General features: G+C 50.1%; 1 protein-coding gene across 10 annotated transcripts in view; it reads right to left on the bottom strand.

Moving 5' to 3' along the window:
• Positions 1–11,501: 11,501 nt before the first annotated feature.
• The window catches only part of NTM (neurotrimin), a 921,398-nt gene continuing 909,132 nt past the window's right edge, over positions 11,502–23,767 (bottom strand). For 5 of the 10 annotated variants that reach the window (XM_059067770.2, XM_067039348.1, XM_067039349.1 and 2 more), the window contains one exon: positions 11,502–12,120. In XM_059067770.2, the coding sequence (XP_058923753.1) occupies positions 12,020–12,120 (101 nt within the window). In that variant the 3' untranslated portion in view covers positions 11,502–12,019. Of the gene's footprint in view, positions 12,121–13,245; positions 13,374–17,513; positions 17,547–22,871; positions 22,915–23,021; positions 23,058–23,767 lie in introns of those variants that run through there. The other 5 variants (XM_059067767.2, XM_067039342.1, XM_067039344.1 and 2 more) reach the window with 5 other exon arrangements.

Below are 23,767 nucleotides of genomic sequence, written 5' to 3'. Positions count from 1 at the left end.
AGGTTAAACTTATTTCTAACTATTTTATTTTTTATGCTATGGTGAATGGAGTGGTTTTCTTTATTCCCTTTTCAGATATTTTGTTGTTAAGGTATATGGCTTTTATTATGTTGAGGTACATTCCTTCTATAACCCTTATCATTATATAATGACTATCATGGTCTCTTGCTACAGTTTTAGTGTTAAGTCTATTTTGTCTGAAATAAGTATAGCTACACTGCTTTCTTTTGGTTTGCACTTACATGGTATATCTTTCTCCATCCCTTCACCTTGAACCCTTGCCCTTAAAGCTGAAGTGAGTCTCTTGTAGGCAGCGTGTAGTTGGGTCTTGTTTATTTAACCCATCCAGCCATTCTATATGTTTTGATTTGAGAATTTAATCAATTTACATTACGGGTAATAACTGATAGGTAAGGAATTCCTCATGCCACCTTACTAATTGTTTTTTAGCTGTTTTGGAGTTCTCTTATTTCTTTCTTCCTATCTTGCTGCCTTCCTTTGTGAATTTGTGATTTTCTGTACAGGTATTCCTTTATTCCTTTCTCTTTATTTTGTGTATCTATTTTAAGTTTTTCTTTGTAATTATCATGAGGCTTACAGAAACCATCTTATAGATATAAGTCTTTTAATGCTAACACCTTAATTTTGATCCCATTTAAAAAACCCTACTCTTTTACTCCCTCCTATTTTATATTTTGATGTCATAATTTACTTTTTATATCCTGTATTCATTAACATGTTATTTTACTATAGTTATTTTTAAGACTTCAGTCCTTTAAATTTATACTAGAATTAAGTGGTTAACATACCACCATATTACAGTATCACAGCATTCTGAGTTTGACTATATACTTAACTTTACCAGTGTTTTGTATACGTTTATATGTTTTCATGTTACTAATTAGTGTCCTTTCATTTCAGCTTGATGAATTCTTGTCAGCATTTCTTGTGAGGCAGGTCTATTGGTGACAACCTGCCGCAGCCTTTGTTTCTCTTGGAAAGTCTTTATTTCATTTCTGAAAGACAGCTTTGCTGGGGGTAGAATATTTTAGGTTGGGAGCTTTTAGGTTTGTTTTTGGTTTGTTTGTTTTTCGTTCTCTTTCAGCGCTTTGATTCTCCCGGCCTCTCAGTTTTCTGCTGAGAAATTTGTGCATAGCCTTATGGGGTTTCATTTGTAAGTTACAGGTTTCTTTTTTCTTGCTGCTTTTAAGACTCCCTCTTTGTCTCATTTTTGACCCTTTTATTATAATGTCTTAGAGAAGATTTCTTCAAGTTGAGTTTGTTTGGGGACCTAGGAGCTTCATGGACTAGAATATCCAAGTCTCATCCAAATTTAAGAAGTTCTCCACCGTCATTCCTTTAAATAAGCTTTCTCCTCCTTTCTCCCTCTCTTCTCCTTCTGGGATTCCAATAATTTGCAGATTTCTTCTTTCAGTGGTATTCCATAGATCCATAGGCTTTCTTCATTCTTTCTGCTTTGTTCCCTGAGTGAATGAATAATTTCAAATTTCTTGGGATTCTGAGGCTTTCTCACAGACCTTCTGTGGATATGCTGGCTCCATGCTTCTTGCTCTCTCCTGGGGCAGAATTCCTCAACTTGTATGCTTTCCCTTGATCCTGCAATGCACGAGGCCAAGTGCTGACACCTTCCTTTTGCTTTCCCAAGGGTGGCCCTAAAGCTCAAGTTTGTGATTTCCCTCTGGCCGGTAGATTTTGACAGGCTTCCTGTACGTGCTGACTAGGCATCTAGCAAAGTTCACTCTTACCAATGTCAAGAGCGTACGTAGAGAGCTAGCCACAGGATGTGGAGGTGTGTGGGTGAGGCATATGGAACTCTGCGGGTGGCTGTGGGCAGGCTGGGAGGATGCATGGGCGAGATATCCCCAGAAGCTCATGGGAAGGCTTCTTGATGGAGCCTGCACCCAGTTCGTAGGCTCTGCGTCCTTTTTAACAATATCAAAAGGCGGCTCTCCCAGAGCGCTCTGTCGCTCTCCCAGCCCCTGCTGGCGCCCCGGTCATGCAGCTCCCTGCTCAGTGCTCCAGGTGGAGCCAGAGGAAAATCAGTCTCTGGCAGCACTCCTCACCTCTGGGGAGACCCAGTGGTCACTCCCACACCCCACACCCCCCTATGGAAGAAACCATGGGCTCGGAAGGTCTGCCTGGGCACTGAGCTGTGCTGCTGTGAGGATATGGGTTTGCAGTGAAGTCAGCTGTCCTCGTACCCTGTCCGAGGCATTCAAACTTGTGTTGTCAACTCTAATGCTGTGTTGGATCTTCTCTGCTGCAAACCTGGACTTCTGCAAAGGCTCTCAAGTTCATGGTTGACTGTCTAAGGCAGTGTTGTCCGGGGACTCCTGGAACACAGCTGAGAGGGGCTGGGGCCAATTCACAAACCACCACAGGGCCCACAACCAGGACCAAGGTCTGTATTCCTGTCGCCCAATGCAAAGGTGGGCCAGTCTCCTCCCAGCCCCTTGGTATATGGTGCTGGATCCCACAGCATCCACGAAGGCGCTTTTTTCCACAGGTAGATGATGAGTTGTTGTCATGGGAATGGGCGAGATGAGACAAGGATGTCTTATCTGCCATGTTGCTATGTCACTCCTCAATGAACTTTTTTTTTTTTTTTTTTTGCAGTACGCGGGCCTCTCACCACTGTGGCCTCTCCCGTTGCAGAGCACAAGCTCTGGACGCGCAGGCTCAGCGGCCATGGCTCACGGGCCCAGCCGCTCCGCGGCACGTGGGATCTTCCCGGACCGGGGCACGAACCCGCGTCCCCTGCATCGGCAGGCAGACTCTCAACCACTGCGCCACCAGGGAAACCCCTCAATGAACTTTTGAAGAAATGGGAGCTGGGAGTTCTTTGGCAATTGTTCAGTTCATGTGGATAATCTGGGTTATTCACCAGATGGCTGAAGCTGAATAGAGTTGCCTAAATCTAACCAACTTTCCTGACTAAAGTTAACCTAGTGGCTGGGATCTATTGGTGCAACGTATTGCATAGAATAGCCTCAGATGCCATCTAAGCCCTTGACAATGACCTGGCCTCATGTGTATGGATTCCAGGGCTCTGAACACCTAATGCATCCTCCCAGGTGTAGCCTAACCAGATCACATTTCTTTCCTCAAAGTCATACTGTTGCTCTGAGTGTCTAGTGTAAACAAAGCGGTATTAGAACAACGCTGTGAACAGAATACATTTTGCCTTTCCAAATTGGTTCTTTTTAGATATCTTACTTCTCAGGTTATTACTGCAAAGATAAGCTGCACGTGGGGAGAGAAAAGGATAAAAGGAAACGCGCAGACAAAAATGCTACTAAAGAAGTTGCGGGTGAGTGTGGGATATTTAGTTGGAAAGACTTCGTCATTGACAGCCTAGCACCGCTGTGTCTGCGGGTAATGAAAACAGCCTGTGCTTCTCCTCACAAATTCCGATCTCATCCCTAGTGTTCTGGAGCTCAGATCATCCTACGCCGTGGACTCTGCCGGACTGATTATTCTTTTATATTTCTGAAGACAAGGATGATGAGGCACTAATAGAGGAGCTCCGAGTGTGCCGGTGTTTAGAAGAATGATTCTACATGTGGCTGGAAAAAAAGACCTGTATTAATGCAAAAATGATCAGGAGGCCAGGTTGTCTGAAGTATTTGTAAAACAGTGGGGCTGAGGTTTGCGAGAGAAGTGGCAGCAAACAGGTTGTAATGAATTTACTGCCCTTGCGCTGCCGTGACAGAGGGCGATTACTTCTGACTAGTGAATTACACCGCGGAATATTGATTTCCTCGTTCAGAACCAGCTCTGGGCAAACGGTTTGCTGGACCCTCTCACACACGTGCTGTGCTTGTGTTGGCTCAAATCGAAGTCTTAGTAGATGAACCAGAAACGGTTTCACCCTTGGAAGGGGTCATCCTGTACCCAGAACATGAAGAAAATGCCAGTGAGAGGGATACATTATCCTGATATTTTGGAACCCTAGCACAAGTGTTTGGTGAATTAAGTTTTCTTAAGTAAAATGTTCTGACGACCTTAGACCTAACAGGAAAGGGGAGAACAAAAACAAAGACAGAAACAACAACAAAAAAACCAGTGCTGATTTGATCTCTTTGGCTCATTGTGGGCTTAAGGGAAGAGTCGAAATTGCTAGCTATTACAAATAAGAGCACAAGCGGGTTTGGTTTTACCTACACTGGTGTAAGTGTCGGGACATCCACTGAGAGGCAGTCAGCGAAGTTTGGAGACAAAGACCTTGTGCAGTCACATCGTTATGAGTCTGATTCCTAAATGATGGCTCTGATCCACAGCGGAAGCTCCCTGCGTGATTCTAGAAGGGGCCCTGTTTTTTGCCTGTTTCTATGTTTAATTAGTTAAAAGTCAAAGCATGTTGAACACAACTCTTATCCAGTATATTTGAGAAATGTAAGCAGGTTATAAGTAAAATCCAGGGTGAAACTTCACAGTAGGGTGTTTTTTTTGTTTGTTTGTTTGTTTTTTGCGGTACATGGGCCTCTCACTGTTGCGGAGCACAGGCTCCGGACGCGCAGGCGCAGCGGCCATGGCTCACGGGCCCAGCCGCTCCGCGGCACGTGGGATCCTCCCGGACCGGGGCACGAACCCGCGTCCCCTGCATCGGCAGGCGGATTCTCAACCACTGTTTGGTGGTTGAGGGAAGCCCCACAGTAGGGTTTTTTAACATCGAACTCACTGGTGAGTTTGAAATAGCCCACAAACCATCTGAAACTGTCTAGAGCATTTTGTGCATTTGTACCTGTTTGGGTTTCTTGTCTTGAGAGCTTGTCTGTATTTTCTCTTCAGATTTTCAAAGAGTAGCCTCACATCCAAAGGTTTGAGAATGGCAGCCTTTCCCATCTTCATGTCATCTCAGAAGAAGGGGGTCCTTCCCAGTTGAGTGTGGGTGGAGATATGCCTCTTATGTAGCGCCATGAGGCTGATGGCTGCCCAAAGGCTCTGTCTGGCCTTCAAACCTGCCCTTGTCTTATTTCTGGAAATAGATGTGAGCTATGCGAGGACACAGAAGGAGGCCCCAGGATTTCAGACCTCGGGAGGACTCCTGACACCAGCTCGGCCAACATTCATTTTACTGATGGGGAAATCAAGGCCTTGGAAGGTACAGGGACCCACTGCGGACCCCATAGCAATCCCAAGGTTGTGTTTGGACCAGAAGGCATCTTTTGTCTGCCTGTGTCATATTCTATTTACTCTACCTATCCCGATTCCTCAAGAAAATGAGGGGAAATTGGCAGGCAATCCACATGTCACCTTTAATAGGCAAAGTCTGATTGTATTCCTTGCAGAGCCTGTCTAGGAGTGGTGCCCATGGGACGGGTGAGCAGGGAGGTGGGGCCTTGCCTCTGCCACTTCAGGACTTACCGTCAACAGCATGGGACACATTTGACATCTGTGCAGGTAGACCTCCTCCCAGGTACCTAAAGGATAAGTTTAGTCCTTTGGGGTTTCTTCTCAATTTAATCTTTTCATTTTCATTATTCGTGCTTTTTAAACTCCACGGACGCTTAGAGAAAAGAATTTTGTATTTCACATGGAGCATCTATTACTGTAGGTCTTAGTTCCTGTCTGTCTCCCTTTCTGAATGGTCAAATACGAATGGGAAGAACTGAGTGAGGAGGATGACATGGCAATGGCTGGAATCGGTGACATGGCAGAGTATTTGTTTTGCCTTCCTTCTCTGTCTCCCTCATCCGTCCAAGGGAAGGCGAGGGCCCCTTGGCCACACAGGCGCTGCCTGCCTCATGCTGCCCTGCGGGAGGTGTGGCTGACGGCTGCGCCTGGTCCTCCCGTCGACTCTGCAAGTGAATATGAAGCTTTTGCTCTGAGCCCTGCCCACTGCCTCGCACATCTTCCTGCTCTTCGCCGAGGATTTAAAATTGAAGCACGGAGTCTAGGGGGTAGAATGAAAGGTATGGGGGACTTGCTGAACTGAGAATTGAACAAACAATACACAAATACGTCAAATGAGATCCGCACAAACGTTTCTGGGCTCTCGAGCTGAACACGTGTCAGGATGATGTGATAGGATCGTTAAAAACCTTACCTGGAGACCCCTCTTTTCATGACTATTTCTTGTTAATTTTTAAGAAGAATCTTGGGAATAACAGGTGTCATCTGTTTTGAGGAATTAAGTAATTATAGTAAATACCACACACATGTGCGCGCGCGCACACACACACACACACACACACGCACACACACACACACACACACACACACACACGCTTAATGGGAACTCTGAGAGTTTTGTCTAGTGCCAATATATTTTCTTTCCACAGACTTTAAGATATATGGCAGTTTATCCCCCCTTGTTTTCCTTGTGTCTTATAGAGAACACAACTGAACAGCAGCTTGGCGCTAACATCATTTCTCGTTCCAGAAAAAGCCACTGTCTTTTATTAGAAAACATTCCCTTCCAACAGCTATGGTGCCCACCCCTCAAGTTCTCCTCGAGGAGCCACTTCAAAAATCTGCAGAACTGGCACCTATGATGACATGTTTTCCCTTCCCATGAGCCTTTCTGGACACAAAGACAAGCACTGGCTGTAGAACTTGTCCAGATTCACACCTTTAATTGCCATTTATTTAAAAAAATGCAGCTTTCCAAAATTTTTCTTGCAGAAATCTTATTAAAATCTGAAATTACTTGATCATTCAATTTTAAAAATAGAAAAAAGATGACTAATTTTCCATTATAACATCTTATACAAAAGATAAGGAAAAGGAACCCAGCTAGCTAGTAGAAGAATCTGAACAAAAACCTAGTTCTACTGATTAACAATTCTGTTCCTTTTCCAAAATATTGCACTGATACTCAGAAATTCCAAAAGGCAGATTCACTGGAGGCCAGGTAAGTGCTATGGCCATAGCCAAAGTATATTTCTAGGACGTTCTAATCAAATAGATCCTCCAACTGAGGGATGATTCATTTTTGAATAATGCTAACGAGCCCTAACGGATGGAAATCAACTCGCATACCTTCACAATATGCCAGAAGCACACATCTAGGTTATCTGGAGGCTTGCATGGGTGTAAAATCAACATTCAAACAACCAACGCCAAACGAAGCCTCCTGCATAAGGGATCATGCCCCCAAAATGCATCAGACACACACATTGTAAGAAGTAATCTTAACTTAAGCTCAGGAATCAGGGAGTCTTTTCTACAGAAAGCCATGATATGGACGCGATGGGAGAAGCTGGGGTTGTGGGAAGGAGGAACAGGAGGAGGAAGGTGCAGAGACCTCAGAGATGTTGTCACTCACACATGATGGGGGTGCTAATTTGCACTTCTTGTCTCGGAGGGAGACGGAGTTGGGCACTCGTGGAAACACCCCCCGAATTAAGAGCCGAGCGGGGTGAGCACGGATGCTTTAGGATGGCCTCACTCGGCAGTTATGGGGATGACAAATGCGACGCCTCCGGCCTCTCAAGCACCAAAGGACAAGCTCCCGACCAAATTAGTTCCGGGATTTGGTTTACAATAAAAAGTTTTAAAAAAATGCTTGAAAGAGGAATTACTCAATAGACACAATCTCAGGTCTGAGCTGTCTGTCTGGTGACTGTCACCTGCACGTGTATTTGGTCGGTAGTAGCAGGAGAGCCTGCGGGCTCATGGGGTGGATGCTGTCACTTGGCCACCTCTCTCCTTCTGCATACATTTTCCTCCTCTGAGGATGAGTACCTCAAATGTTTACCATCTTAAGAATAAAAAAAACTGTGGGCCTTTTGCGGTTCCCAGATGATGCATTTTTTTAATCAAACAAACCCACACATTAGAGGGACCATCCTGTGAGTGATTGGTGTGACTGTTTTCCCTTCCGACCTCACGGTCCAGAGGTACAAGATAAAGATGGGGTCAGTCCAGTGAAATGCGCTGAACCTCCATCAGATTCCAGTGTCAATTCATTTGCGAACGTCCCTCCGGCGTGAAGAACAAGAACTGTCCGCCACCACCGTCATTATCACCGTCCACAGTGACAGAAGCGAACATCTGTGAATCACCGATGGCCAAGGCAGCTCCAGTTCTGCGAGGCCCGCTCATCAGTAGGCGGTCCTTGGACGAGTACACAACGCTGCAAGCTAGACATCTGAACCGATCGTGCAGAAGAGTTCATGGGGAAAGACTTAATGGTAGGAACTCGAGAGCAGCTGCACCCGTGGGAAAGGACAGATACTCTGTTGAAAGAAGACGAATGGGATTCTCTGGGAGTGTGTGGTTAGGGCTTGAACCTCCCTACTAGTCCTCCCCGCAACACACACACACTGCTGTGGGATAAAATCTCCAGAACCTCAAGCACGGTTTCCCCAAAGGACAGCCTAAGGTTAAAGGTAGCGGCTGAATCCTAAAGTATGACTGCTACTTGACTGGACCCGAGGGGGTCCAGTATGTTTGAAATCCAGTCCGGCTCATAGTAACGGTCATCCATTAGCACCTGTGCCATGAAAAACAACTGCACACGCTATTCAGGATGCTTTCTCTACTCGCTCTAGTGGGCGCTGTCTTGCCAAGCTCGTTTCTTGAGAAGAGAAGCCTAGAAATCACCCCTATGAGCGGCTATCAAAGCCATGTCCTCCTGGATTGAACTCTGAGTCTGGTTGAAGGCCCTGTCTCATGGGAACCCTTTAGAGACTGAAACCCAGCAGATCAGGGCTTATGTGTTGCACTAAACAGAAGAGGAGAAGAAACCCCTCCAGAGGCAGGGCAGGGAGTTCTCCTACCTGCTGAGCCAGCAGTCATGGCAAAACTGGTTCTACCAGAAACGTGCTAGTGAATGACCAGAGCTCCAAAGAGCCTCAAGACACGGAGGGCTATGGAACTGGCACAGGTGAAAGGTGAAAGGTGAAAGGTGAAAGGAAGTCTTCCTCATCCATGTCACAGTTGGTCAGGACAGACCAGTCCTTCCTGCGAGGATGCTGACGGGTGAACTAAACCATGCTTAGCAAACCTGAATGAGAAAGCTCTGAATCACATGGAGGTTACCCGCCACTCTGTGCTCTTGTCCTGACAAGATCTGGGAAGACTCTTCTGTCTGCAGATGCCCTGGTACATTTTATTCAGAGGGGTTCTGGGCTCGAGTTTAGAAGTATGGAAATTCCCTGTGTTTTTTCCACTCTATTCCCTCTATTCCCGTGACCCACGATCTGCACGGAATTCCTCTGCTCCGTGGCTATAGAAGTTCCAGTCACAGGAAAGCTAGTAAATCTCACCCACTTTTATTCAGAGGAGACCCAGAGGCCCTGGCCTTTAGCAGTTCTGAGACATAAGGAAGGAATGACTCCGGTGCAGCCTGGATCTGCGAGGCTCGGTCCGACTATTCCAGTTCACGCTTCCAGGAGGAAGCGGAGAGTCTGGCACCTGGTGGTGTAGGTGGAAGAGGGCAGAAGGGCACAAAGAAACACAAAGGGGAGGGGGGAGGGAGAGGGGGGGACCAGGAGTTTGGGGCTGGTAGATGCAAAGTATCACATACAGGATGGATAAACCACAAGGTCCTACTGCAGAGCCCAGGGAACTGTATTCAGTATCCCGTGATAAACCATCACGGAAAAGAATTAAACAAAGAATGTATACAATAAAAAGAAACATGAAGTCAACAAGATTTTCTCAGTGCTGCCAGAAGCAGCTGAAAATGAAACCACTCCTTTCCAAAGGCTTCCTACTCCTCTCAGGTGGAACTGGCCCCCAAGGACACAAGCACGGTAATCCCTGGGTGATGCAGCTCTGACCTCATTGCTGCCTCTGGGTGAATCCCCAGCTACTGATTTAACTCTCAGAATCAGTCGGAACGGGTTAGAATTATTTGAAAACGAGTCTGCATTAAACTGTACCTTTTCTCCTAATGTGTAGTTAGAGGCAAGGTTTGGGGGGCCAGGCTTGGACGGAAGAGAGTCCCCCAGACACTGGTGGATGGGACTCGGGGTTCATCAGTACTCACCCACGGGGACTTTTTGGGCTATGGCTGCACTCTAATGCCTTCCAGAAATAACCACACGTGAAAGCCATCCCCTAACCGGACTGGCCATCTGCCCAGGTGATGAGGGGAGGTGTGTGGCCACGGCAGGACCTCCTGAAGGCAGTGGAGGTGCGGTCACCACGAGGCCCGCCTCCCGTGCTTCTGATGGAGGAGAAGGTGCTTTCCCGAAGCCCTGCCTGTCGTCAGAGCCCGCTCCACAGGGGGCCCCACTCCGCCCACGAGGGGTCCACAGAGCAGTAGCCTGAATCCAGAGCCCGACCCCCCTCCACGTCCTTCACACCTGAGCCCGGCAGGCTCTGCTCCCCTCCCCCGCCACTTGAGAATGAGGTACCACACCAGGTAAAGAGGGACACGGAACACTTTTTAATGTCAAGTCAGAGACAACCCCCCCTCCCCCAGCCCCTAATCCGGCTGCCCTCATCACATCACGACCCCTCCCCGAGGCTCCTCTGCTTCCCAGACTTCGGGGGAGGGAGAAAAGGTTACCTAAAAACTGCATTTTCTTCTCTTTCATACACACGCACACAAAGGTGGGAAATTAAATAAAATAAACCAAGGGGATTCGATTCTCCAGCGGTCACAAAGGCATCAGAGATTCCCATAACGGGCTAAAGCGAGGGGTTACTGACTGCTGAGTTGGTCTGGCTGCTTGCTGTCTGTCCGTGCCCGAGGCGTGACGGAGAAGCCAGGCCGCCCGCGTTAGCCCTCGCCTCTGAGAGCGGCCCCTGGAAAAGATGCTGCGCCTCGTGTTAGTGTTTTGTTTCTCTCTTCACTTTTTAGAAATGTCTCTGACATGTGAATAACCCAAGAAAATAAAAAGGCAGGAGCTGATTACACAATTACCAGTAAACTCTATCATCTTTTAGAAGAGCAACGCACAGCTAACGCCATATACAGCATGCAGTAATGTCTGAGAAAGGACCCCGCTGAGAAAGAAAATGGCTAGAACCTTAAGAACAACAAAAAATAGATGTATATATATACTGTATAATATATGTCATCAAAAGAAGCATCGCCAGCAAACTCAAGATATGGTGCAGGTCATCCTTCCGTTTCTAAACAGCACGTAGAAGTGTAGTATTGTCTGCAACAAATGCCAGAATAAGAAGAAATCTGTAGCGCTGGTGGAGATGTTGGTTAAACTGTATGGGTGGATTTTTATCTTTTGTTTGGTGGATTTGCCAAATCCTCACCAGGTAGCTAACGCCTGGTGTGTTGGCCGCCAGTTGTAAACCTAGGTAAGAAGTATACTATTCATGTTTAACGTTTAACAAACATACTTCTCTTCACCCCTCTCACTTGTGTACTTTTTTAGTTTTGTCTTGTCTTTGCACTAAGCTTTAGACTCATATCAGAAAATATAATTAATAAAATTAATAATGAATCAGAATCCCTTATTATCTACGATGTCCATGTAGTAAAATGAAAACCAAAAAAAAAAAAGTTTAACAATATCTTTTGTGACTGTTGACTGTGGGATTATTGTAGCTGACAGGCTGTCTTGTTTAGTTTTCCTTTTTATTTAACTTTTTGTTGCTGCGTTTCATCACACACACAATAGGGACACAGTTCAGGAATGGGCCTGCAAGCCTCCCTCTGAGTTCTTCTCTACTGACTGATTGAATCTGGGGTGGCCGACTCCAGAACTTTCCTTGGGGGGTGGGGGGCCACTGTGGTGGGCAGAGAGGCTGAGCCCTTGCCCGACTGGTAACGGAGGTCACGCCATGCAGCTTGCGGGTGGGTCCAAAGCCACGTGCGTTCTTCCCGTTTGGAAAAAGAAAGAAAACTCAACTGTACCTATGTATCTGCAAGGCGATTTCCCATGTCCTCGTTCAACCTGTTTTCCCAAAGTATTCTCTGTCCCCCTCCCTCGAATTTGCGTCCCCTCAGGCTCTGAATTTTGTGGGATTGTATCTGCTTTAGCACGGGGATGCTCGCGTTGCTCTTGGTCGCCGTGGCCGACGTGTCGGTGGTGGTGGTGACGGCAGCTTCTCCCCGGCGGGGAAAGTGGCGCTCACATCAAAATTTGAGGAGTAGTTGCAAAACCAGAAGAGGCAGCAGCCCAACGCAGCCAGCCCTCCTCGACGCTCCATTGCTCACTTCGCTGATGGCGCCCGGGCCTGCAGACAGAACACACCTGTCGTGAGAGCCCGGCCCCTCCAACCGGGAGCATCCAGCAACTCCCAGCTCCATCCCCAGAGGCTGCGTTAGCCTGGATCCCGTGGGCACAGCTACGTGCCGGGGCGCCCACCCGGGCGGGAGGGCCCTCGGGTTGCAGCGTGCAGGTGCCTGCTCCTCCTCTGCTCTCAGAGCATATGCTGAGGCCATGGCTCAGGGGCAAGTTCAAGGACGAGGTGGCTGATTCATCAACACCTTACACAGAGCTTCAATCACGGGAGACTCCCGCGCTGTCTGCATCACCGTCCCGTCCCTCTGAGCACTGCCCGCCTTAAACATTCACGTGACCCTCCTGTCGCGCAGGAAAGGACTCGCTGGACGCACCAGCTGTCCCCTGCGGCTGCTGCACTGGCCTCGGGGCCCCTTCTGTGGGTCACTCGGTCCCAGGGCAGCGCTCTTGGCCTCTCCCCCACCTGGATCAGGTAACAGCAGACCTCGCTGAACTATCACATGCCTGAAAGGTCCAAACCAGCTCGCCTGAGGTGGAGGGGGGATGACGCAAAGGGACAGGTGGCCTTTGGCCGTGTACACAGGAGGCAGGGAAGATTTCCATGGACACCGGATGCAGAACGTGCCACGGTGTGTGTCGGCGGCAGTGGGGGGGGGTGCGGGAGACGGAGGGCACGTTTTCCTAAGAGGGACACACCAGCCTCACCTGCACACAGACACTCTTTGAGATGGAGCCACACTCGGGAGGCAAGAAAACTAGGAGGTCATAACATTCCCCAGCAGCTTCCCTACCGTTTGAAGCATAAGCTTCGTGGCTCCCTCAGCCCCGTGGCCATGCACGCCCGTGATAAATGGAGCTATGCTTCAGGAACAGTACACACGAGTTTGGATGCCCAGGATGGATTAGGCACCTAATGAAGCAGGGCATCTTCTCAGACTGGACTTGCTCTGCAAGGCTCTTGCCCTGGATTTACCGGAGGCATTTAAAGCTGGTGTCCCCGCCCCCCCCCCCCCCACCACACACACACCAAGTCCATGTCATCACCGGGTTGAGGGGATAAAGGCAGAACGTGCTTGCCTGACTTCAATGCTGGACACGGAGACACTTCTGGCTAATGCAGATCAGCATGAAATCAGGCTTCTGGATTCCACATGGAGGCATTCCAAGCCCTAGAAGCCCTGGCCTGGGAGCGCTGTCCCCGTGATGTATTCCTTAGACCTTTGGGACAAACGGCTGATTCTGGGCCTAAACAGTTAGGAGTTTGAAATGCACCAGGTCATCCAATCTCTGTGTCTCTGGTGCCTGGTTCAAACTGCAGGGGAGCAAAATCGTCACCCCCAAATGTCTCTTGGGCATGCAGATTATCTCCAGCTGAAAGCAATCAAGGCCCCAAAGACTTAGGAAGAAACTCTGCCCTTCCCCCTAGCTACCTAAAGAATGTAGAAGGAAGACCTGTACCAGGAAGGGAGCCGTCACCATAGGTAACTACAGCGTGAACTGGGTGTGGAGACAGGGACAGACCTGCAAAATCTGTTCGTTACTGTTCCTCTGTGCCCGTCTCCCTGCCTGGCCCAGAAATCACTGTCTACCAAACATCCGCCTTTCCTCCTCCATGTGAATTGCCTCCCCTCCCTCTGAAGTCCTAAGCCCCTACCCCCAACATCCTCGTCTGTTTTTTTAAATATTTATTTATTTATTTGGTGGCACCAGGTCTTAGTTGCGGCACGCGAACTCCTAGCTGTGGCATGCACGTGGGATCTATTCCCCGACCAGGGATCGAACCCAGGCCCCTGCATTGGGAGCGTGGAGTCTTAACCACTGCACCGCCAGGGAAGTCCCTTAACGTCCCCTTTTGTCTTTAGCTGAAGGTGGTATTTAAGGTGAGGGTTTGGGACATTTTGGTGAGTTAATCACTTTTCCTAGGCCTCTTCCGTGCATACATATTAGTAAATTTTTGCTTTATTTTCTCCTGTTACTCGGTCTTATGTCGATTTAATTCTTAGACCGGCAAGAAGAGCCTAGAAGGGTAGAGGAGATTTTCTTCCTCCCCAGCAGCAGTGCTCCCAAGGCCCGAACTTCTTGGCAGTGCAAGTTCTCCTGGGGAGGACAAGAGACGCCTCTTCCGCTCCCCGCCAGGGAGGTGGCCGTCTGGGCAACGCAAAGCTGAACGCTCTCCTTCTGCGGCCCACGGGGGTGCCCGTGACAAAGGAGCATCCCTACGAGGCGCCATTCAGATTTGCTTATCGTTGACCGTTCAATTGGTTGCATCTTCTGAAATCTAACTACTATGTTTCTATATAAACCACCACCAGACTCTCTAGCCTTTATATTCAATCACTGCTATATATACAGCAGTCTTTGGCATCTCCGGAGAGAAGCCTGCCCGGCCCCAGGGCTTCTAGAGTGAGGAGTTATCTGTTCCTCTCCTGTGAGAAAGCCCTTCCTCTCTGGACCACTCCAGGATCCCTCCAGGAGACCCCTGCCTCTGCCCGAGGCCAACTCTGAGACAGGGAGGTTGTTCTGAGTCCCTGGGAGCAGCTGGGCTGCAAGTCTGACGGGAGGGCTGGTGGCTGCGCCCCTCCGCAGGTGCACACGGCTCCGCGAGTCCAAACGCATCCTGCACGCCTGGCTCGTGGCGCCTGGACACACACGCGTCTGTTCACACAGGGCTCCTCTCTCACCTCTTTTCTCTCCTGAACACTGGCTCACACAGCTTTGAAACCCACTGCCCCCCCCCTCCGCCCCACCAGCACAGCCCTCCCGTCCCCGCTCCTGGTAGGAGAAGGGGGACGTCGCCAGTTCCCGCATGGAGATGCTCTCTGCCTCTGCCGCCTTCCACCCCTCTGGGCTGCCCGGCCAGCAGACGTCTCCAGGGAGGAGGGTGAAGGATGCACATGCCAGGCAGACAGCCCAGCAGGGGCTTGGCTTGATTACCAGCTCAGAAAAGTCAGGAACCTTTTCTGCCGCCACGGAGTCTGCAACGCCCCCAGGTGGCGGCTGGGAGCTGGCAAAAGTGCCCGGTGCGCGGCAGGTGCTCTGGGTCGCCTGTGCTGCTCCAGCTCCTCCCACGCCCTGGGACACACGCAGGGAGCCTGCGGGGAGGGGGCCTGGCCCGCTGTCAGAGAACTCCTCCCAGAGAAGAAAGGAAAAGGCCGCTGGGTGTGCCGGGGGCCCTCCCTGTGTGATGTTCCGCGACCACCCTCCTGGCCAAGGTGGGTCCGCGGGGCTGTCACTCCCCTGGACACCACTTCCAGCCTGGCCGCGCCCCCCCAGTGCCCGCCCCTTGCCCCGCCCAGCCTCCCTCCCGGACACAGCTGCCTGCAGGAGGAAACAGGGGCTGTCCCTGGAGAAACCCGGAGGTGGGGTCTCCTCACATCCTCTCAGAGGATGTGCACCAGCTCTCCACCACCTGCGCCTGGAACCCCTCGGGTTGCCTCCTTGTGCCAACTCCAGGCTGATGTGTCTGTGACTCCAAGCTGATCAGACCACTGATGGATTGGATTCCTTCAGCCTTTACAAAACCTCCCAGCTGCTCCGTAGGACACGCACTGCATTTCCTAGTCTGCCTGTCATCTGCCTCCTTAGCCTCGCGCCCCGCCCCCACCAGCAGGCGTGCACCACACATACGTGTGCACACACGAGAGTGCACCTTCCAGCCTATTTTATTTAATTCCCATCCCTGCACCGTCTGCCTGAAATGCTCTTCACCCGACTCACTCCCACTCCTTGTTCCAGGTTCTGTTCCGGCCCCAGTCACCTCTTCCAGGCAGCCTTCCTTGATTTACTCTGGTTTGCTTCCACAGCACCATACACATCCCACTATTAAAATATGCACCATCCTGTCCTACAGTTATCTTTATGTGTCTCACATGCATTTCTTCCCCTATTCTGTGAGCTCCATAAGGGCAGGGTCTGTGCCTAGCTGGGCCCCCAACCGGTATTTAATAAACCTTTGTTGAAAGAAGGAAGGAACCAGAACGTTGTGACCTGTGCTACGTGTCCATGCTTACTTTGTCTCTGTGTTTTTCTTTTTCTTAAGATTCTACTTGGAAATAAACCCACAAACCAAACCAAGAACAAAGCAAAACATTCTCTCCTACCTTGCCTTTGGCTTTACCTCCGTTTTTTCATCTGAACACCCTTCCCCCCTATTTCGAACGAATTCCAATAAAAGTCACTGAAAATTCTTGTGGTTGAGGGAAGATATTCACAGAAGTAAAGCCATATTGGTTAAAATTCCAGGCGGAGGGCCTGCAACTGGAAAGGGGTTCCGGTCCCATAAAGCCCTTCATGTAGGAGGTGAAGTTTATTATCTCCTGCCCTAATGTGTGGAAACTCAACCTCGGAGACCTGAAGTGACTTCCCCAAGGTCCCTTGACTTCTGTGTCCAAACACAATTCCTCGACTTCTGTCTCCAAATACAATTATCTTTCCACTCACTCAGAGCTGTCGCTTTGTGGAACTTGCACATCTCCAGCGAGGAAGAGAGCAGAGAGTGAGGCCACAGGACCTGCCCCGCTGGGCACGGGCCAAGGTGGGGAGCACACAGGCCGTCCCGCACTGACCGGCACAGGAAGCTCGCCAGGAGAGGAGGACCTGCTGTCCAGGCAGGTGTGGGTCCCGCGCTCCTGGAGCAAGGCCCTCTCAGAGCCCTTGCTGGCCAGAGCGACAGCCCAGCCCCTCTGCCTGGTGACTTGGCCACACCGATGAGGTCTCTGCTCTTCATCCTGCTATGCCTTCCACTCTGCGTGGAACGCCTTTATTGCCGCAATCTCATTATAGAGCTCTGGATGCCTAAAGAGACTAATCACCAGGACCATTAGGGTCCCGGAGAACTGTGATGAATGTCAATTATCCATCGGAAACATCTGGATGGAATGAAAGCCTCAAATAAGATGCATTTTATTTGTAGCCAAGTGACTCACCCAAGAACCTCCCCCTTCCTTCCCCTTTCCCCTCCCTCCTGCCACTTCCCTTCCAGCTCCAAGTTAGCGAGAGAGAACGAGAGAACGGGGTAAGCAGAGGCCAGCATGCAAGGCCAAGGTCTAAGAAGATCATTGCATTAGAGCATCCGTGTGCAAAGGAAAGAGGCGGGCCTGGTACAGAGGGGCCCAGACATAGAGCTATTTTGGGCACTGACAGGTCCTCATTAGTGCTGGCAGCAAAGACAAGTTAGACTTCTGCAGGGGAGGCACCCGGCAAGAATCAGATGTCCTTGGGGACAGTTAATCTGAATTGACCCAGGGCCGGCCCAAGGTCAGGCGGTTCCCACCGGGCTGCCTCCCGGGGTTAGTGCAGAAGAAAAGGCATCTTGCAAGAAGGCAAAGAGTCTTGTGCACCTCAGCCCACCAAGGCAGCAGCTGCCCGGAGAGTAAGCATACCAACCTTTCCCAGGGGTCAGAGCTGTGGTTTTGACTTCTAAAAGAAACGAAAAACAAGCCACTGTTAAGGCAGAGAGCAGCCAGAGACACTCATTTTACCCTCTGATGGTTTGGGGGAAGGAGGCTGAACTCCCGGCCCAGCCCCCATGCTGTTCTGACCACAGCCCAGCCCCGAGACGTGCACCCCTCTGGCTTGCCAGGAAGTCAGTTGCCGTGGGTTGAGTGGGGGGCCGGGGAAGGAGGTGAGTGACGGTCGCATTGGAACCCTGACCCAAAGAGAGCCGGCACCCCTACCGTGTCTTAGCAGGGGATGCCAGTACCGTAGAGCCAGAGGTCCCAAGCCAATAAGCACTTTTTGGAGAATAACCTTCTTTCTTTGGCCACCAGACTATCCTCTAATTAGTTGACGTCTGCAGGCTTTAGTATAAAACTGGCTGATACAAATAAGCCCTCCTACAGGAATCTGAATGCAGGTAGCCAAGCTCTGTTTGAGATGTAAAGTTAACTGGCATTTATCAGGGCATCTTAGAAGTACTGGGGAGCAAGTTTCCACGTACCAGAGGAGCCCAGACCTTTGATAGCTGACCTCTCTTGATGACTCAGACTACAGGAAGCTGGCCCAGGGGGCTTCCTCTCTCTGGAGCAACCTAAGGCAATAAGACCTGCGTCCCTGCTGCTGGGACCCACCTGTGGAGATGCTGGGCACCAGCCCCTCTCTGCTGGCTGACCCAGGAAACACCCTCATTCACTAATTCAAGCTCCCAGGCCAATCCTCAGAGCCTGTTCTGCTCACCAGCCAGCAGTGGAATGACCTCTCATCTTTCACCTCCCTCTTTAGCTGGGGGCCTCTGCACACGTTCACCCTGGATACAGAGGGTGGGAAATCCTTCCACAGTGTATATGGGTATCAAATCACCATGGTGCACACTTTAAATGTCTTATAATTTTACTCATCAATTATACCTGAAATAAAGGAAAATAAAGCTGAAGAAAAGAAAACGACATCGAAGTCTTTTGCATCGAAGTGATACAATTCTCTGTGCAAAGGTCCTCGCACGTAGAAAGAAAGACACCCTAGAAATAACTCAGCCTCAACTCGACTAACACATTTGGCCAAAATCAGGTACGAGTATGTCCCTGTGCATATTCAAGCTCTCAGTCGACTCTCTGAAGGCCTCTGAGACACGACGCAAATCTTGATCCAAGGGGACATCAGCCACCGCGAGAAGCCACTCCGTGGGTGGATCTAAAATCAAAGGTCAAGGGGGTGACCCAGAGAAGATCTGACGTGCAGTCAGGGTGGTAGCGAAAAGCCAGGAGTGCTGGTCCACGCTGTCTGCTGTGCGTTTAGCAAGGACAGTCCCTTGGAGAGATTACTGGGCCCTCCACCCCAGCCTTGTAGCTAACTAGGCGCTGTTTTCATGAATTGTCTCATTCGGGCCCCACCGTCTTGAGCCTCCCTGCACCAGGACGGAGGGGGACCGGAAGGAAGGAGGACAGTCTGCCGAGAGAGACGCTTGGAGCCATAAAGGCATCGTGGCCTTTCACCCCCAAACCACAGGCGGTGCGAAGTAGGGCGCATGTGAGGGAGGGCAGCCCACAGAGTGATGGGGGCTGGCTTAGACTCTGCTAGAGGGAGGGCGCAGGGAGGGGCTCCACCTGGTAGTCTGCCTTGGTGGAGCTATCGGGAAGAGGAATCCACGCTCCTGCGGTGCTCTGGAGCCAGCAGTGAACTTCTATGAGGGCAAAGGTCTGAAAACAGCCTCCGCTTAGTTTTTCCATCCAGATCCTTCCCCTGTGAATCTCCAAGGTCATTGTGCCTTGGTGTCCACATGGGTAAAGGGCTGTTTGACACTCATTCTGGACTTCGCTAGAACTGAACCTTGGGCTTTTCCAGGTGGCAATGTTTCAACCCCTCCACCACTCGGGAATCTCACCACAGTGAGGAGTTAATGTAACCGAGGCATTCTTTATATTCACCGGAGACCTCCTGCTGAGCTCCAGCCCACTCCCCGTGATTCGGTTCTAAGAAGAGATGTAGCAACTGTTTCCACATCATGTTTATCATCATGAGGTGCTAAGACCACTGGGCCCAGCTTCCGGGAGTGTATGGGCCTCTTCGAACCTCCAAGCGTGTACGAGCCCTGAGCTCAAGGCTTTGCGTTAACCCTTGGCTATCGACAAAAACAACAATCCTTCAAATCTAAGCATGTATTTTTGTCACCAAGAGCTAGCCTGAAACGTGTGATCGTTTTGTTGATGTATTAAGGTGAAGCCAGGTAGAGTGGGAAAAAAAGAAAGAAAAAATGAAAGAAAAATAACATAAAAACAACAAAAAAAGAATGGCTCCCTTTAAGCCTCCACGTTAATATCTCTGGTCAAGCCATGAAGAGATCTTTCTGCTACCAAGCCCAGCTGAATCCAAGTACCTAGGGGGCACAGGCCTGCTGTCTGACTCTAGTGGGTGGGGCAGGGCTGTTTTCACACCAGGATGGTTATACAGGACAAATAAACCTTCTAGAAACAGCGCGAAGGGATCTTTTTGGTAGCTTCTGTATTTAGACACACGTGCCATAGACATGCTCACTGCTGGGTGGCTGCCCTTAATTAACTATCTTTTATCCTCTGTAGGGAAAACAGATCATCTCTGCCACTGCAAATGTTTCCTTCTGATGCACAAAGTTGACTTACTTCTGCCTTCTTTTTTTTTTTTTGGTATGCGGGCCTCTCACTGTCGTGGCCTCTCCCGTTGCGGAGCACAGGCTCCGGACGCACAGGCTCAGCAGCCATGGCTCACGGGCTTAGTTGCTCCGCGGCATGTGGGATCCTCCCGGACCAGGGCACGAACCCGTGTCTCCTGCATCGGCAGGCGGATTCCCAACCACTCGCCACCAGGGAAGCCCGCCGCCTTCTTTAATAAGATGATTTGATGGTCACTGCAAGGTTCGCAGGCATTAATCAGCCAACCTTTCCCAGCCCACTGATACCATCAAATCTGACTCCTTGCCCAGGAGATAAAAGACAAAGGACCGGAGGATGGGAAATGAACAGCCACCGAGCCGCTGAGTTTGCAGTGCGCCCCTGGCACATGTGCCTGTGAGGTAGGGAGTGAGGGGTGGCGGTGTATCCCTGAGTCCTTAGTTATTACGGCAAGAGTCCTGCACCACCAGATATTAATATGAGAGGGGGGCATGCAATCTGTTGTGTTTGCAAAGAGGGAGCAGAGAAATACTTCAAGGGTGGCAGAAAATGCTGAGAAGGAGTGGAATTCTCTTATCTGAATCTTTCTAGACCATCCGGATATTAAGTAGCAAAATAGCTTGGAACGTCTCTTAAAGCCAAGCGTTCCTTGTCCGTGGAAATCCACTGGAGATGAGGGGAGCATAACCCGGGAGTATTTCTTTGAGAAAAGAGGTAGCTCTCTATTCTATGGGATGCTAGAAAAGGAGGAGGAAAAAACAACACACACACACACACACACGCGCGCGCGCGCTCACACGCACACACACACACGCGCAGATGAATGAGAGAAATGCCCTGGGAGCAAGATCTCTTTTCTTTAAAATACTCCTGAGCTGTACAAGAGTCCAACAGCTACACGGAAGACCACACTAATCCAAGTCTTGGAATGTTCCAGGTTTCTACCAACTGCAACTTCTGGCCTGGACCCAGTGCACCCAACAAGAAGGTGAAGGGTGGGAGCATAGTAGAATCAGAGTAGAGAGCTGGCATATGCAGACCCTGCCCCAGACTCAGTGGCCAGCGGAGTAGGAGAGGGTGCTCAGCTCTGGGTCAGCAGGTGGATCCTCTGCTCCTGGTCCCACACTCAGTATCAGGTAGTGATTTGTTTGTTTCTGATCAGTTTTGTTATTGTTGGCTTTAGTGGGGGACGTGCCCCCTCCATCCCTTGAGGGCACCTTCGGTGGAATTCTAACTCCTTGGCAACCAGTCCCTGTTTTAAAAGTCGCTTTCCCTCTGAGAGTAAAGATCTCAGCGATCAGAAGGAGTTGAGTCACTTCTCAAAGTCCCTTGTGAAGCATCTTCTGCTTTACGTCCTGTCTCTCACACGTCCCTTTTACCATTTATGCCCTTAGCTACTTTTCTCACGCTCTTTGAGATCTGCGGATACGCCTTGCCCAGGGGTTCAATAAACGTAACTTGAATCAAGTTGAACCTGGACACTTCCACTGACTTCACTTTTTTTCTATTTCTTTGTTTCATTTTCCCCTTTGCGGTCTATCACCAGGGAGCCCTACATCACTAAGGTGAATAATGCATCCCTGAGTCATTTCACGATAAAAGCATTCTTCCTCGTATGTCAAACAGCTTCCCATAGAATTCATTTTCTTCCATCCCCTCCCCCACCTTCCAAGTCTAACGCCATCGTCGGATGCTTGTTTGTGCAATGCGAATGGATGAACAGGTGGGATGTGAAGGATCAGGGGGTAGGTGGAAGGTGGGAAAAGACATTCCCGTCCTCGTTGTCACAGCTGCCTTCCTGGGGGGCTCTCTGAGGGTCTGCACAGTCCTTAGGAGGAAAACGTAAACAGCACGCACAGCATGTGTTTGATTCGACCACTCAGCCTGGGCCCACTGCTGCCCAAATGTTTGTTTAGTCACAGTCTAAATGAATCACTTTTGCTAGGCTAGGGAGCTTGCGAAAATGTGAAGGGCTGAGTACAAAGATCTGAGAGATGCAGGTGTCATGTGGGGGGAGGGCTCGGAGTGGAAGAGGTGGGAAGGGGATGGCGAGAGGGCTTGAGAAATGAGTTCATGAACCCCTGTGTCGTGACATGGGGAGGTCCCTGTATCCCGAGACCGGACTCCTACAATCTAACGTGCACCTGGCGATTTTCAAAGCCTTTTTAATACATGCTCTCAGTTGAAGGCTGGAGCAGCTCTCAGATAGATAAGGCAGATCAATTCTGTGTCACAGAAGAGGAAATTGAGTCTGAACGATGTTTCCTGAGCTGCCCAAGCGCACAGAACACCCAGAAGTTGGGCTCTGGACTAGAGCTCAGTGGCGTCCGCTCCAGGTCACTGGTGCTGAGGATCCCGCAGGCACACCTGCCCGCCTTCCTTTCCCGGACACCCTCCCCATGACCCTGCTGCTGCAGCTTCAGGACCATCCGAATCTCCCTGCACAGGATGCTTGCTTCTATGGCTGGGCTGTCCACGGGACTCTCGTTACGAAAACTGCTCAGTGGGTGGACTTCTCTGCCTGTTGGTCCAGCCTTTTGCCTCCATCAGATCTCGGGCTTTGAGAAGTTAGTGCCGTTTCCTTTCCCTTCCCCTCCTAGCCCTTCTGGGGAGGTGGGCAAGGTGGGAGGAGACAAGGGCGCTATCCTTGGAGTTTCATCGGCTCCCAGTAACCTCCTTAGCGCCTGTTGCCATTCAATAAGCACCTGCACAGACAGGAGCCTTGGGTGATACACGGCAGGGGGTGGGGAGGGGGTCTGGGAGAAAGTGGGGAGGAGAGAACCCAGACAGCAGGGGTGGGTGGGATACTGACCTTGTAACAAAGTTGAGCTTGTAGGCTCACTTAGCTCTAAATCAGGGGGGGATATACAGGAGAGAAAAATGAAAACAAACACATATATTATATACAGTAGCTATATATTGGCCATATATAGTTTGTATACTGTCTTGCACACACATTTCTGGAGGGATGGAGAAACAAAAGAGGACACAAAAACCAGAGGTGGTAGGACAAGATACAGCATGAGGAACGCTGAAAGGCGGGGTGCGTGCACACAGGATGCCGTGGTCGGAAGGTGAGGGGCTGGCCATGCGTACGCACCCCAGCGCAGGGAGCACGGACTCTGGGTTCGTGCTGAGCTGGGGTGCTCATGTGGTAACACAGGACCAAAGTCCTTTTCCAGATGAGATCTGTGTCACATCCACACCCACGCTGTTTCATTTTGGAAGACCTAGTTCAGGAATTTCTGGTCCTCATGGCACCATGGCAGGAGCAAGGTCCTCCCAGGAACCTCTGTGATTCGGGATCACAGGGGCTGAGCTCTCCTGGTCCCCTGCAGCCTCTGGAACCTTAGGGACAGGTGCTCAGAACCCTACTGGTTCCTGATAGGAAGGACCGGCCCTGCCCTGTTTGGCTTAAGTACCTCAAAGATATTAACCCTGATGGGAATCTCCCAGCACCAGCATCCCTCACTTCTCAATGTCAGGTCATGTGTACAGCTTATGTGCAGGTTGGTGGCAAAATGATGCTAATTTAAGCCAGCTCTCTGATGCTACAGG

This window comes from Kogia breviceps, chromosome 7 (assembly GCF_026419965.1).
Source record: "Kogia breviceps isolate mKogBre1 chromosome 7, mKogBre1 haplotype 1, whole genome shotgun sequence".
Classification (NCBI taxonomy): domain Eukaryota; kingdom Metazoa; phylum Chordata; class Mammalia; order Artiodactyla; family Physeteridae; genus Kogia; species Kogia breviceps.
Note: the sequence above shows the minus strand (reverse complement) of the source record. Positions and strands in the feature narration are given on the sequence as shown.